The 15,888-nt window shown below is 40.4% G+C and overlaps 1 protein-coding gene across 4 annotated transcripts in view; it reads left to right on the plus strand.

The window, feature by feature from the left end:
• Positions 1–15,888, plus strand: part of ADGRB1 (adhesion G protein-coupled receptor B1) — a 268,497-nt gene that overhangs the window by 248,507 nt on the left and 4,102 nt on the right. For all 4 annotated transcript variants that reach the window (XM_074202856.1, XM_074202857.1, XM_074202858.1 and 1 more), the window contains 3 exons: positions 4,724–5,442; positions 8,937–8,972; positions 11,246–11,356. In XM_074202856.1, the coding sequence (XP_074058957.1) occupies positions 4,724–5,442; positions 8,937–8,972; positions 11,246–11,356 (866 nt within the window). The remainder of the gene's footprint in view (positions 1–4,723; positions 5,443–8,936; positions 8,973–11,245; positions 11,357–15,888) is intronic.

Here is a 15,888-nt window from a genome sequence, read left to right on the forward strand (position 1 = left end):
ATGGGTGTTTATGTCTTTCTTCTCCTAGCTTCCTGCTTCTGGACTCGGGCTGTACTGCTGCCATCTTTCTTAGCTTATCCCTTCCCTTCCTCCCCATTTCACCATTTCCTTTCCTTGAGTCTCCCCTGTCTGATTCCAGACTAGGAAGTAATTTGGTTTTGCTCCAGATTAGATGAAGAACAGTCTTCCTCGGATACCAATGCCTTCTTTTATCTCCCAGTTCCCCTGTGTCCCTAAATATGGCTCATTCTGACCAGCCCATAATTCTTCATGCCTATACTGTTTTCCCCAGTGTTAAGCCAATTCATCACCTAATAGTGTGCACTCTGTATGGCCACAGTCAAGAACCTAATGGGAGGATATATAGAAAAGAAAGGGAAAGAGCCAGAAGCACCTCTAGAAAATCTAGCCTAGAGGAGGAAACACTTTGAGGCCCTTGGGGAATGCTGAATTCAAAGGAAAGTCACAATCTGTCATCAGGGAATCCCTCTTAGGGAGAAGATTCAGATGAAAAGCTACAGATTCTACCCTCATATTCCTGTTCCCTTTCCACAGAGACAATCTCCTTTCCTTCTAAAATGGGCCAAAATAGCAGATTCCCTCCTTTACCAAAATTCTGTTTCCCTCCATTCTAGGAGACAGGGGCCCCAAGAGCCTTGCCCATTCCCCATGCCCTGAGCTCCCCTCATCAAGCCTCTTCCTTTCTGCCCTTCCCTTACTCAGCAAATAAGCTGGTTTAAAAAAAAAATCTATTACTGTAGATCTGGATTTCTCCTTCGCAGGTTTTTCCTACCTGTCTGATAATTGGATCTGAGCTAATAGAGGGAATGGAAAGGGAAACTCTCTCTTTACAGCTTGTGGCTTAATTAAGCCAAGTATTCTATCCCCTAAGTCAGCAGACAGCTCTAAGGTCTTGGGGCATACAAGACAGAGCAGAAAAGGTTAATAATTAGAAAGGACCTTGCCCAGAACATGAAATGTCAGGTCTGGAAGGAACCTTGTTTGTAGGTATGACATAGCAAAAAGAACAAATGAGGTCATAAGATCTGATTTCCTATTATGTATTTCTGCCCTTGGGGGAACCCTGACGCTAAGAGACAGCCCCAAGGTGCAGATCCTGCCCTCAAAAAGTCCATGTTTCCATTCCTATTTCACAGGGACCTTCCCCTTCCCCCCCCTTCTTCCAGATATGTAAAATCTCTTCCAATTCTAAATTCTATGATCTTATGTTCTTAGAAAGACCTTCTTAGAAAGATCTTAAAAAGATCATCCATAATCTGAACACTGATCTGTGGAAAGATTGAAATCCGACCTTGCTCTTCCTTGCTCCCCTAACCTTTGAAAAGGGATATAATCAGGTCCTTCTGGTTGTACACCCCCTTGACTCCCATGCCCAAGTTCTGATAGATTCTCACTGGCATACACTCCCCTTCAGGAGGATCAGATCCACTGGATAGCCAGTCCCTTCACATAGGCTGGTATCCGTGTTTATGCTCAGTCACTTCCACCAAGGTCAGCTACCTTTGTTGACACAATTCTTCTGTAGTAGAATATATTGCCTTAATGCAATTGCTTTTGAGAAAAACACATCCATTCCCCATTCCCCAGTCTACCATTTCTCCTTTCTGACTTCCTAGACTCCCTTTCCTGACCTCTTAGTCTGAGTTATTGGTGAACAACTGTCAGCAGGCCCTGGCCTTAGCTCTTGTCCTTCATTCACTTCATCTCAGACTTCCTTGCCCACAACTTAATGCTTTCTTTTGCAGCCTGGACCCTTCCATCTGCATAACTTGGGGTTCCTGCAGAAGACAAATGTGCTTGTGTGTCTGTGTGTGTTTGTTCATATTGTTTGTATTGTCCTGGATCTGGGTCCCACTCTCCAAACTGGCCTGGGCTCCTCCTCTAAGATTGAAAATCTGGATAACATGGAGGTTGGCCATTCAGTGTAGACTCTGGAACAATATTCCCAATTCTACTTTAACCATTATGGTAGGTAATCCTACCAAATGATCAGTATTACTCAGGAAAAGCCATCACCTGTTTGATGCCAACATTAGTAAGCTGCGTCATGGTTGTTTTGGTGGTAATAATAATTATACAGTGCTTTAAAGTTTGCAAAGTGCCTTATTTTGTTTTCAGCAAGCATTTAGTAAGGCAATATGCTAAGCATTTTTAAAATAATATTTCATTTGATCCTCTTAACAGTCCTGGAAAGTAAGGGCAATTATTAGCACCATTTCACAGATGAGAAAACTAAAGCAGATAGCAATGAAGTGGCTTGCCCAGGGTCACATAACTAGGAGGTATCTAAGGCTGCATTTGAACTCTGATCTTCTGGAATCCAGGTCCATCACTCTATCTACTTCACTATGTGAACTTAGACAAGTCTTCATTAGACATCTGGGTCTCAGTTTTCTCTACTGTAAAATGAGAATACTACTATTTCAGAGACTTGTGATAATCAATAGAGGAAGGATTCAAGAAAAGACTATGGAAAGAGAGAACTACTCGGGTAAAGTGGAAAAAGTTATATCAGAGGACCTACAGGGCCCTTAAAATTTCTATGGACTTCTGCTACTGTGGATCAGTGCATCCAATTTTGGATAGCCTATCTAAAAAGAAACTCAAAAAATGCCACTTTTGTCAGGGAACACCCACCTCCTATCCCAGGGATCTCAAAGCATAAAATTACCAAATTCATTTGAAGTAGTTCAGGGGCAGCTAGATGGCACAGTGGATACAGCACCAGCCCTAGAGTCAGGAGGACCTGAGTTCAAATCTGTCCTCAGACATTTCTAGTAATTACTCAGCTGTGTGAGACCTTGGGCAAGTCACTTAGCCCCATTGCCTTGCAAAAAAAATAAAGAAAATTGGTAGTTCAACATGGAATATTGGGGAGAAATTCCCCTAATCTGTCATTGCCTATGTAACTTTAGGGAAGTGGTCACCTCTCCTCCCTTTTAGACTTGAGGGAGAAGGGGAACAAAGATCTCAAGAGAGACACCCTCTGTCCCATCTTGCTGGAATAAACTACAATAACCTTAAATATTCCAATCACCTAACTCCAGAGCTTGGATAAATTTCAAAGGACATTTAGCTATCTCATTCAGGAACAAGTTGGTCTAAATGACTTCTGTGATCTCTGAAATTCACAGATTATGTGATTTTACTGATGATCCTACTATTCTCCATCCCCCCAACTCCAGAAACAGCTAGTTCCAGTATTTAAAAAAAATTTGCAGGGCAAATGGGGTTAAGTGGCTTGCCCAAGGCCACACAGGTAATTATTAAGTGTCTGAGGCCGGATTTGAACTCAAGTACTCCTGACTCCAGGGCTGGTGCTCTATCCACAGCACCACCTAGCCGCCCCTCAGTTCCATTTTTTAAAGGGACAATTCCTTATTTTGAGTTAGAGACAATTTTATTTAGAACTCTTCCCTTTCTAACCCACTTTTAAAAATAACTTTTAGTTCTACCATTCTAGCCATTAATAGAATTTTGGAATATATGACTTCCCAGATCCTTTCTGAATCTGAAATTTTGGTTCATTTGAATAGATTACTGCCTGCTCAGTTCATACACCCTTAACCTGAAAATAGTAAGTTAAATCATTTTGACTTTAAGGGTACCTTATCATTCTCCAGGGATAGAGATGTCTCAGCTTGGCACAGTCACAGTGTCACAAGATATCAAAATTTCAAAGGGACCTTTTAGGCACATCATCCAAACCATAGCTGAAAAGCAACTCCCTCCAGCTATAAATGTTCCTTTAGCTTTCACTTACCAGAATACCTCTAGGAATGGGAAGCTCACTACTATCAAACACAATCCAACACATATACTATTCTCTTCAGATCACTGTTTGATACTGGGAGTGATGCAAAGTTTAGATGAGATAGGGTACCTCTCCTTATGTATCACATAGTTTAAGTTAAGTAAAAATCATCAAATTTAGATAAATATCAAATATTTCATGATCAGTGCATCAGAGAGGGAGATAATTTACTTTGTGAGGTATGACTGTGAAAATAGCTATCCACCAGAGGAGGGCATTGTGGGGCAGAACTGATTGTTACACAGTTTTTTAGCATGAGCAGCTTCCCTTCTCTGGACCTTGTTCTTGCCAAAAGTTTTTCATAAGAACCATTTTCTTAGGAAGAATGAAATTGTTTTACATTGATTCAGTGAATGATAAATCAAGTAGTGGCCCTTTTTGTGTGTGATCTGCTTTGTTAGTCTGTTAGTATCTTTAAGCATCACAGACCACATAGAATGGGGTAAGGTTGCCAAAGCTTAGCCTATTGGATTCTCTCTGTTAAAATAGTATAACATGTTTTTATCAGAGATAAGACAAGAGTCCAGAGTTATGTAATGCCCTTTCTCAGAGGTGTCAAATCACTGTTTAAGTGAAGTTGAACTAGATTAAAATATAATTGGGAAATGTTTAACAAAATAAAATAAAAATACAGTATAACTTAGATAATGTTAATTTGTGGTTTTCTAAGTTGATTTGTTGGGGATCCATTTCTATTTGAGTGTGAGCCTATCAGATCCTTCAAGGATCATCCCACACAGAGAAGAGACCCAGACCCCTATTTGAGTGGGGCTGTTACAGCTGGCCCAGGAGGGAGGGGAGGGAGCATGAGTGTGTCGCTGACTTTGCCGTCTCATGGAGTAGGGCAGTCCTGAGTTCTCCTCTTGCTTTGTGTCTCCCTATCTTTAGTATTGAACAAGGACATCACAGCCTGCCGGACCTCAACTATCACTGGGACGCTGAAGCGCCCCTCCATCCAGGATGAGGAGAAACTGAAACTCAATCACCCCAAAACCCCCTCTAACTTTAACAGTCTTCCTTCCAACGTGTCCAAGATGCACCTTCAGGGATCACCCCACTATCTGGGTGGCGTCAACCTGGGTGAGTTTGCCAACCACACGCTGACTCTTAAGAAAGACAAGACCCCCAAGTCCATCTATATCTGTGATGGGGACATCTTTAAGAAGCTGGACTCCGAGCTGAGCCGGGCCCAGGAAAAGGTGCTGGACACCAGCTATGTGATCCTGCCCACCAACACCGCCACCCTCCGGACCAAGCCCCCCAAGGATGAGGGGAAGTACAGCATCAATATTGACCACATGCCCCAGACCCGTCTCATCCACCTCAACATGGCAGCTGATCCAGGGTATGGGGTGAAGAGCCCACCCCGGGAGCCAGCCCCCGGTCCTGAGGCCCAGGCCGCACCCCTGCCTCCTGCACAGCCCCCAGCACCACCCTCAGCACCACCCCAACCTCAGCAGCAGCCTCTCCCCCCACCCCCAGCCCCACACAGCCTGGCCCCAGAGCCACACCCCAGCAACCTAGGGGAGCCTAGCAGCGAAGGGGCACCCACAGGGGTGGTGAACAAGACTGAGACAGTCTCTACACTCTCCATGAGCTCTCTGGAGGTAAGTGGCCGCCTCCTGTTCAAGTACCTACGATAACTGGGCCAAACAAAGACTGTTCTCCCAACACGAGACACCTTTTAAATAAAACTTAAATTAATTAAAAATTTAGCAAATATGCACTAAACCCCTTCTCTGTGTGAGGTTTTGTGCCCAGCCTTAATATTCAAACATTAGAAATCACATTTTGGAGGAACCAGTGGAATTTCTTCAGGAACTTCACTACTGATCGGTCTGTGATCCTTGAGAACAGGGAATGTTTTTTATCTTTCTTTATTTCCCAAGTTTTAGCAGTGTCTGGCATGCTGTAGGCACTTAATAAATCATCAAAAAAAAGCACATTGTGTTGGCCTTGGGGAAATAACAGGTGAACAAGAAAATATAACATATACTGTGATAAACATGATCCAAGGTATAATAAGTATATCAGGGAAAAGAAGAAGCAATCTAGAAATGGTGTTCTAGCAATGGGTAAAGCACCGGCCCTGAAGTCAGGAGGACCTGAGTTCAAATTCTACCTCAGACACTTAATAATTACCTAGCTGTGTGACTGTGGGCAAGTCACTTAACCCCATTTGCCTTGCCAAAAAGAAAAGAAAAAGAAGAGGAGAGGAGAGGAGAGGAGAGGAGAGGAGAGGAGAGGAGAAAAGAAAAGAAAAGGTGTACTAGGGAAAGTGAAGCAGAGGAGTTTGCTTTCAGCCATGGGGTCCTGGGAAGACTTCCTGGACAAGGTATACTGGGAGGAAGATGAAGGAACATGAAGATGTCAGAACAAAGAGAGATTAAGGGAGTTAGGTGTTTTCCAGGCTTGGCAACAGCAGCAACAGCAGGCTGCATTGGGCAAGAAAGGACAGGTCAGATTGGGGAATACTAAACAATTTGCTTTGGCTGAATTGGAGAGCTTAAAAAGAAAGTGTAAAAAAATATTCTGAAAATTGGGGTAGGAGCCAGGTGGAAAAGGTCTGGGAAAGATCAGATCCAAGGTTAGGGGTTCTCAAAGTGTGATACCAGGGGCCCCTGTAGGTCCTGAGACCATTTCTAGAGGTCCGCAAGATTAAAAATATTTTCATAATAGTTCTATAACATTTAAATTTCTAACATGTATATAATGATAACTAGAACTGGTTTTAAACAAAAGCTATTTGAGATGTACCCATTCATTTTTAAGAGTATAAAGGGGTCTCAACATCAAAAAAGTTTAAGAATCACTACTGTAGATGGCAAGGAGCCAACAAAATCATTTGAGCAGGAGACATATACGGTCACTCACACTTTTCATTTGAGTTTTATTTTGGCAGCTGTTTGTATGATAGCCTGGAGAAAGGAGAGATATTGTATAATGTAAAAATGGCACTGATTAGTAATCTAAGATTTAATATCACTTTCCCTTTCCCATTCTGCTTCACCTTTCCTTTCTGCTTTCCCTTCTCTTTTCTCCTTTCCCTTTCTCTTCTTTTCCCCTTCCCTATTCCCTTTCCCCTTTCCTTTCCCCTTCTCCTTCCCTTTTCCTTTGCCCTCCCTCTTCTTCTTTCCATTTTCCTTTCCCTTCCCTTCCCTTTCTCTTTTCCTTTTCCCTTCCCCTTCTCCTTTTCCTTTTCTTTCCCTTCCCCTTTTCCCTTCCCCTTTTCCCCTTTCCTTTTTCCTTTTCTCTTCACTGACCCTTTGCCCTCCTTCTTCCTCCTCTTCTCCTTCCCCTTCTTCCTCCCCTTTCTCCCTTCCTCTTCTGTTTTGCAAAGTGGCATATAAAATTAGACCAATATGATATTTTTTCCTTAACTGCTATGTTGACAATATGAAACTAGGGGGCAATTTAGAGCCATACTCTCAAATAAGAGGCAAACATGTACAAGTCTAGAGCCAGTTTTCATCATGCTACCTCCCGAAGGCAGTGAATAGAGGTAATTGAACCTGGAATCAGAAAAACACGAGTTAAAATCAGCCTTAGCCATTTCCTCATTGTGTGACTTCAGACTGCCTCAGTTTCCTCATCTGTTAAAAGGGTAACCTCATAGCACCTCCTTCCCAGGCTGGTCATGAGGATTTAATGAGACACTACTTTGAAGCATTTAGTACTTCCTTTGGACCAAGGCAGTATATTCTACATTGTTCCACTTCTTTTCTCCATTGCCAATCAGTAATGCCCCCATGAACTGCTGGCTGTGGGGTTTTCTTGGCAAACATACTGGATCATATAGGCCCAGAACTTTATTCACTGAGACATTTCACTGCTCTTTTCTTCTCCATACCTGACTTTTATTTCATAGAGTTTCCACTGCCTCTCCCCACCTTCTCAATTTTATCTCTCCTTCAATATCTTTCTGCCTACGTTCAGTGGTGGAATTCAAATAAATTAACAAGTTCTCTGGCCTAATGACCATTTTAAGATATACTGAAAGATAGTTTAGTATTTCATGCATTTAATACTCAAATAAGAACAATAAGGAGGTACAAAAAACTAGATTATAGTATATTATTTATGTAAGTATATGTATCCTTATAGAGAGAAAGCAGTCACATGACCATAGCAATGTTGGAACATATTCAGAACCAAAACTCATTTTACCTATTCTAATTCTTTTTTTTCTTCTGTTTCCATGACTTCTGAAATGGGAGATAAGATAAACCTTGAAATCTATATTTCTATTGGTTCATTGTGTCCCAGCTTCCTATTAGATTCACCATTAGGGGACCACCAGAACTCTCATTATATCTCTGGGGAATTTGGGATATAACACAAAGTGGAAACAAATGACAGCTTATCACCCCCTGCTTGTTTGGTACTTTTCTCTTTACATTATCTGTTAGTTTACTGAAGTAACAAAAATGAGGGAATTAAAATATAGCATTTCATCAAAAATAAAATGAGTTTTAAGAAATGAATAAATGTATATTACAAGCTTAGTTTCATCAATTATTTTCACCTATGGACAGACTGATCAATATTCCCATCACTTATAAAACACTATTGTGCAGAAGAATGTTAAAAAAGAATAATGAATGTAAATGTGTTTCTTCCACATTGGGTGGCAGCCCAGGCACCCACCTTAGAGAAAACCTTAATTACAAATACCATTTTAACTACCAGTTCACTGAACTCGACATAAAATTAGATATTGGTTCTGCCGACCTGGGCAAACAGGCTGAATCCCACCACTGCCTACATCTAAACCTGAAACAGCAGTGTATGGGAAAGGATTTGAAAAACTTGCTGGCCCTGAAGTCATGATAGCACCTTCAGTGTTTTCTCATCATAAGGATCAAGAACAGTAATGATAGAATTTCAAGGAGTTTGGGAGGAGAGGGGGACAAGTATGTGATCCAGGGACTCCTGCTACACCTCAGATCACCCCTCTCCCCCTAAGTGGAGGAGAATAAGGAAAGGTCATGATGCTAGAATAGGAAGGGAGTCAGGTAAGGACATTGGTTAAAAAAAATCATGCATGTTTTAAGAGTAACTTGTATATTCACATTGAGCTCTCTCTTCCTTATCTTCACAGAGGAGGAAATCTCGGTATGCAGAGCTGGATTTTGAGGTGGGTATCTCTTTCACTAACTATTCTTGTCCTCTCTACTCCTCTGAATGGGGAGCCAGGGCTACTGCTTTCTGGGTATCAGTGGTTTGATAGAGAAATTTACTGAGGAATAATATACAGTTTCTGACCTTGGTAGTTTATGCCTGAGTTCATAAGACTGACTTCACAAATCTAGGATAGGGAGAGTATATCTTAACAGTAGTCTGGGTTAAGAAAAGATCTGGGGCTTATCTAGGGGTTGCAAGTTCAATATGAATAAAATAGCGAATGTGATGTGATGGTCAAAAAATAATAAAAAAGGACAGCAAGGTGTTACAGTGGATAGAGAGAGCACCGGCCTTTGTGTCAGGAAGATCTGAGTTCAAATGCGGCCTCAGATACTTAATAATTACCTAGCTGTGTGACCTTGGGCAAGTCACTTAACCCCATTGCCTTGCAAAAAAGCCAAAAATAAAATAAAATAATGTGCATTTGCACTGCATTGGGAGGCATAACTTACAGGGATAGGGAATTGATAGTTCTGCTATCTTCTATGATGTTCATTAATAGCTTAATAGAGTTTAAGTTTTGCAAAAATTTTTACTCGTAACAATTATGGGAGGTAGGTATTGTAATTTTCTCCATTTTAAAGATGAGGAAATTGAGTTGATCAGAGGTTACTTGACTTGTCCAGAGTCACACAACTAATAAGTATCTGAATCTGAATTTGAATTCACATCTGAAGAATTGTTCAATTTTAGAAACCACAATTTAGGAAAGATATTGATAAGTCAAAGAACATTTTTGTAGGTCAGACAGAAGGTTAAGGATATCAAATCTGTGTCACATAAGGATGCTGGAAGATCTGAGGAGGCTTAGTTAAACTTATGGTGGAAATAAATGAAAGTTGCCCTCAAGAGACCACTAGGTGTCACTGTAGATGGAACACCTAATTCAGAATAAGGAAGGACTGAGTTCAAATCAAGCTCAGACACTTACTAGTGTGTGACCCTGGATAAATCCCCTATCTTCTGCATCGGTTTCCTCAATTGATTAGAGCCGTTCTGATCCCTGACTCCAGAAGGGAAAAACTAAGGAGCAAATGAGTAAATATTTGCAAAGAAGCAAATTTAGGTTTGACATTAGGAAAAAGTTCCTAAATTTAAGATAATCCAAACTATATTGAACTGTCTTGGATAGGGAGCTGTCCTTCATTGAAGTCTCCAAGCAAACAACGGATGACCATTGTCCAGTGTATGAGTGGGGAGTCCTTTTCAGGGATACATTGGCATGGATGACTGCCAAGGTCCTTTCTGAGGCATAATCAAGGGAAAGAATGAATGGGAATAAGCTTTCCTTAGGCTCTGAATTAAGCACTTTTGAGAGACATTTGAGAGTTAAGAGAGCTCTGGATCTGTAATCAGAAAGTTCTGAGTTTAAATCCTGCCTCATATACTTATTAGTGGGGTGACACCAAGCCATCCAATAAATATTTATTAAGTACCTATTAAGTCATAACCAAGCACGACATAAGCCAAGTCTTAAGTGCTGGAAATGTAAAAAGAGACAAATCATATCCTGTCCCCAAGGAATTTCCAATCTAATATGAGAGACATTATGCAAACAAATATATACAAAACTAGCTATATACAGGATAAGTAGGAAAAGGTTAACTGAGTGAAAGTGCTGGAATTAAGAGGAGTTAAGAAAGACGTTCTGGTGAAAATATGATCTTCCTTGGGATTTGAAGAGATCCCAGGGAAACTGGAAAGTAGACAAGTCACTCAACCTCTGTCAGCCTCAGTTTCCTCATCTGTAAGATGGAGATAATAGACTCTACCTCTCAGATTTGTTATGAGGATCAAATGAGATGATAATTGCAAAGTGCTGACATAGGCACTCTATAAATGTTATTTATTATCATTATCAGGAAGATCAAATGAAATAATATGTATATATGTCATTAGATATCATTTTGCATATTTTAAAGAACTATCCAAAATACTAGCTATTATTATTCCACCTGAGATTCTGCATAATTTTGTGAACCCCAACTCTTAAGTCATAAGCCAAGTCTAATGGAAAAGATCATGCCCTTTGAGAGCTCTCTTGTGGGGTTCCAGAGTTCAGTGATTAAAATTCTAAGGATCCCAAGCCACATCAGTAGGGGCCTGTATGTAGCTTCAGGCCAGGCAGGATTAGACCAGTGTTTGTGAAACTCATGGGAACTCTGAGATAGCCATTCATTTCTTTCTCCACCATGTGTTGTTGTCCATATTTCATCCTTTTTCCAGAAAATAATGCACACCCGGAAACGCCACCAAGACATGTTCCAGGACCTGAACCGTAAGCTGCAGCATGCGGAGAAGGAGAAAGAGAAGGAACCACCTGTTGCAGAGAGTAAGGTCAGTCACCTTATCCAAGAGCCAAGGGCTCAAAGTCAAGCATAGTTGAACATTAGGATTACTGGGACAAATCTCTGCTTTGTCAAAAAATTCACTAGGTGATCTTCAGCAAGCCCTTTTTCCTTCTGGGTGTTCTTTCCCTATAAAAATCCAAGGATTAGATTAGATCATCCCTAAGGGCCATACTATTGTTGACCATTGGGTGGTTGTGTACATTTGCTTTTAAAGGGCAACCAGGTTGAGGGGGGGGACATGAAACTATGGAGAGACTTGAATTCAGTCAGGTAACAAACAGTTATTAAGCATGCGTTATTTATATACTAAATACAGTGTTAAGCCTCTGGAGATACAGAAAAAGAGCAAAAAAAGAAAAGCCTCTGCCCTCAATGATCTGAGCTTGCTCTCAAACAGGGGGGCATCAAGTAAATAACATACATAAATGGAAGGTGATCTTGAGTGGGGGTGAAGGGGAAGTTCCTAGCAGCTGGGGACAAAGAAGACTGGAAGAGATCTTCTGGTTGCATTGAAACTGAGTCCTGATGGAAACCAGGGGCTCCAAGAGACTGAGATAAGTAAAGGCATAGAGAGGAGAGATGATAATAATAATAAAAATTGTTTTTAGAGCAAGTAGACTATTGAAACTGGATTGTAGAGTGCATGGAAGGCAACAAAATCTAAGAAGATTAGATAAAGAGCGAGGGCCAGGTGGTGAAGATACTGAAGGCAACTGGAGATTATTGATTAGGAGGATAACATGCTGAGATCCATACTTTAGGAAAATCACTATGGCAGCATGCATAGTCGAGTGAATCTAATTCAACCCAATAAATATCTATTAATAGTTAAAAGAACAATTCCCATTTCTATTTTCTTTAACATTCACAAAATGTTTTCCTCAGGACAACCCTGTGAGGCAGGTAGTGTGAGGATTATTAGCCTTTTCCCAGAGAATGATACTGAAATCTACAACAGTTATGATCTTTGTGGTTCATGCATAAACTATGTGAGGGAGAAACGAGAGGGAAATTTGGACATGTCGAGTGGTATCAGCCATGACCTCTTAATTACTGAATGACTTAATTACTGTCTGAAACTATTTCCCCACTATAAAATAGAGATAATACCTAACATATCTAACTTACAAGGTTATTGTGAAGAAAGTGCAATGAAATCTAAATCACTATTGAAATGGGAATTATTATTGTTCCAGTAACCAACTAGTCTCCAGATAATTCTCCTCTGCTTTCTCAAGGAGTCCATAAATGAAGAGAGAGAGAGACAGAGAAGAGAGAAGACAGAAAGAGATACAGGGAGAAAGATAGAGACACAGAGAGAAGTAGGGGTATAGAGAGAGAGAGAGAGAGATGAATGGATAGAAATATGAAATGGATTCATAGATTGATAGAAACAGAAAGGGATAGACACAGATATAGATGTTACATATAGATGAATTTCTCTCTGTATGTATTTTATATATATTTAGACATATATTCTTATACATATATTTTTATACATACAAATATACATATGTATTTGTGTATATACACACACATATACATATATGTGGAAACATATTCATATACATTGGATATATATGGAGGCAGATAGATGGATATAGATATATGATCCTTTCAGAATCAAACTCCTAGAAAAGTATCATTTGTCATGACCTCTGTTTTCTTACCCTCAGATTCTCCTCAGTCCTTCTATAAGTTACCTTGAAAATTCTGATCTCCAAATTCCATCAACTCCCTTACCATCACCTTCACTCCTTCTAAACTATAACCTTGATGATGATGATGATGATAATATCTTATTGATGTCTCTAACATTTCACAATCCTTTAAAATTTGCAAAGCACTTTACATATATTACCTTCACATAAACCCTGGGAGGTAAATATTAATATGATTCTCATTTTACACATGAGAAAACTGAGGCAGACAAAGGTTAAGAGTCACACAGTTAGAAAGTCTGAATTTGCAATCAGGACTTCCTGTCTCTTGGCCCAACTTTATCTCAGATTGCAATGGTCCCATCTCTATTATCCTGAACTCCAAAATTCCTTTCTCTATAAAGGTTGCACTCCTCACCAAGCTACTGCACCCCCCCTTTCCTTTTCTCTCCCATACCTCCTTGTTCTGCTAGTCCATTTCTCTTCCTCTGGCTATCCTTTCCTCTCTTCACAGTAAGATCCCATGGTTGACTTATTCCACTAGTTAATAAATCAAATCAGAAAGCATTTGTTAACTTCCAACTATGAAGCAGTCAATGTACTTTCCCACTGGGGATCCTAAGAAAAGCCCTTAAGGAGCTCACTGTCCAATGAAGGAGATAGATGACATGCAGACAACTATTTACAAAAGATTGATGCTACATATATGTGTGTGTGTGTGTATAAAGTGATACAATATATATAAATATTTGCCAAAAAATGATATATATACATATATATATATGTAAATGTTTGAGAGAGAGAGAGATAATTAGCAGTTGGAAAGCACTAACTAGAATTAAGGAAAATCGTGAAAAGCCTCCCATAGAATGTGGGGTTTTAGCTGGAACTTGAAGGCAGTGATGAGGAGAGAGAATGATGGAGGTGTGACGGACAGTCATATTCACGAATGTGTTCACAGTTGGGAGATGGAGTCAGTCAGTCCCGGGTCAGAGATTGCAAGAAATGGGGAGGGGGAAAGAGGATAGAATGGGATGTCCAAAAGCTAGAAAGGTCAAAAGAGGACAAATTTGTGAAGGGCTTTGAACAACAAAGAGAGGATTTTATGGTTCCTTGTGGAGGTAATAGAGTCCCACTGGAATTTATTGAATAGCAAGGGATGACATGGTTAGAATTGTGTTCTAGGAATATCACTTTGACAGCTGATGAGAGGATGGACTAGAATGGGAAGAGACTTGAGGCAAGGAGACCACAGGACAGGCATTGTGGTGCAGGAAGACTCATCTTCCTAAGTTCAAATCTGGTCTCAAACATTTACTAACTGTGTGATCCTGGACAAGTCACTTAACCCTGATTGTCTCCTGGGGGGGAGGGAGAGAGAAGAGAAGGGAAGGAGAAGGGGGAGAGAGAAAGAAGGAGAGGGAGAGAGGAGAGGAGAGAATAGAGAGAGGAAGGGGAGGGGAGAGGTGGGGAGAAGTTTGGTACTGACTGGAATAAGAAAGATATGAATTCAAGTTCCGCCTGAGCCTGTAAGTGTGACCTTGAGTAAAGTTCTTTCAGGCACTTCTGTAAAATAGGGATAATAATAACACCTACCTCTTAGGGGTGTTTTGAAGATGTAATAAAATAATGTTGGTAAAGTGCTTTGAACTTTCATGTATAAAGGATAGTTATCATCATCATTTGAGCGCTAGGTGGTGCCGTAGTGCACAGTACCAGGCCTGGAGTCAAAAAGACTTCTCTTCCTGAATTCAAATCCACCTTCAGACAATTACTAGCCATGTGACCCTGGGCAAGTCACTTAACTCTGCTCACCTCAGTTTCCTCATCTGTAAGGTGAATTGGAATAGGAAATGGCAAACCATCTTTGCCAAGAAAACTCCAAATGGGATCACAGAAAGTCAGACAAGACTGAATCATCATCATTATTATTGTTATTTTTTTTATCTCCTGGAAAAACCTGAGCACACATACCTCCTAAGTTCATTGTAAATTTATATTCCCTAATACCACTTGGGTCTTCCCTTTAACCAAAATCCTTTTATCCCACCTTGCTTGCCTCTCTATCGTACCCTTCCCTATGTCTATTCTAAACTTTTCCCTCTCTTCCCCAGACATCATGTCCTCTAGTCTCTCTCTTCCTTGATTGAGAAATTTGAAGCCATGGGGCAGCTAGGTGCCTTGGTGGATAGAGCACCAGCCCTGGAGTCAGGAGGATCTGAATTCAAATCCGGCCTCAGACACTTAATAGTTACCTAGCTGGGTGACCTTGGGCAAGTCACTTAACCCCATTACCTTGCCAAAAGCAAAAAAAAAAAAATCTGAGAAATATGCTCTCCTCAAAACATCTCTTCATCATTCCCTGTTCTGTCTCCCCTTTATTCCAGTTTCTAAAGAAAAAGAATTTCTCCTTGTGCTGGCCAACCCCTGGAGGATCTTTACCTTCAAGCCTTTTCCCTCCTATCTTCTCTTAAAGCTTGAACCATCAGTCATTCCCTTCCTTTCTCTTATCTTCAATCTCTCTGTATGCACAAGACCTTTTCTAATACCTACAAATATTCCCCTTCCTTAAAAACCTTTCTTTGGGCTTCATTATCCTCCTAAGCAACCTTCTCTATTTTTTCTCCCTTTCATAACCAAACTCCCAATAGAGCATTATTTAAGTCATGATCTTCATTTTTCTTACCTCCCAGACTTTCCTCAATCATTCTGACTTCCAACCTCACTTTTCAACAGAAAAATGACTCATCTGAGATTACTAGTGATTTTTTTTAACTGCTTAAATGCAATGGCATTTTGTCAGTTTTCATTCTCCTTGACCTCCTTGAAGCTTGTAACACTAGTAACTAATAACCAT

This window comes from Macrotis lagotis, chromosome X (genome assembly GCF_037893015.1).
Source record: "Macrotis lagotis isolate mMagLag1 chromosome X, bilby.v1.9.chrom.fasta, whole genome shotgun sequence".
Taxonomy (NCBI): Eukaryota; Metazoa; Chordata; class Mammalia; order Peramelemorphia; family Peramelidae; genus Macrotis; species Macrotis lagotis.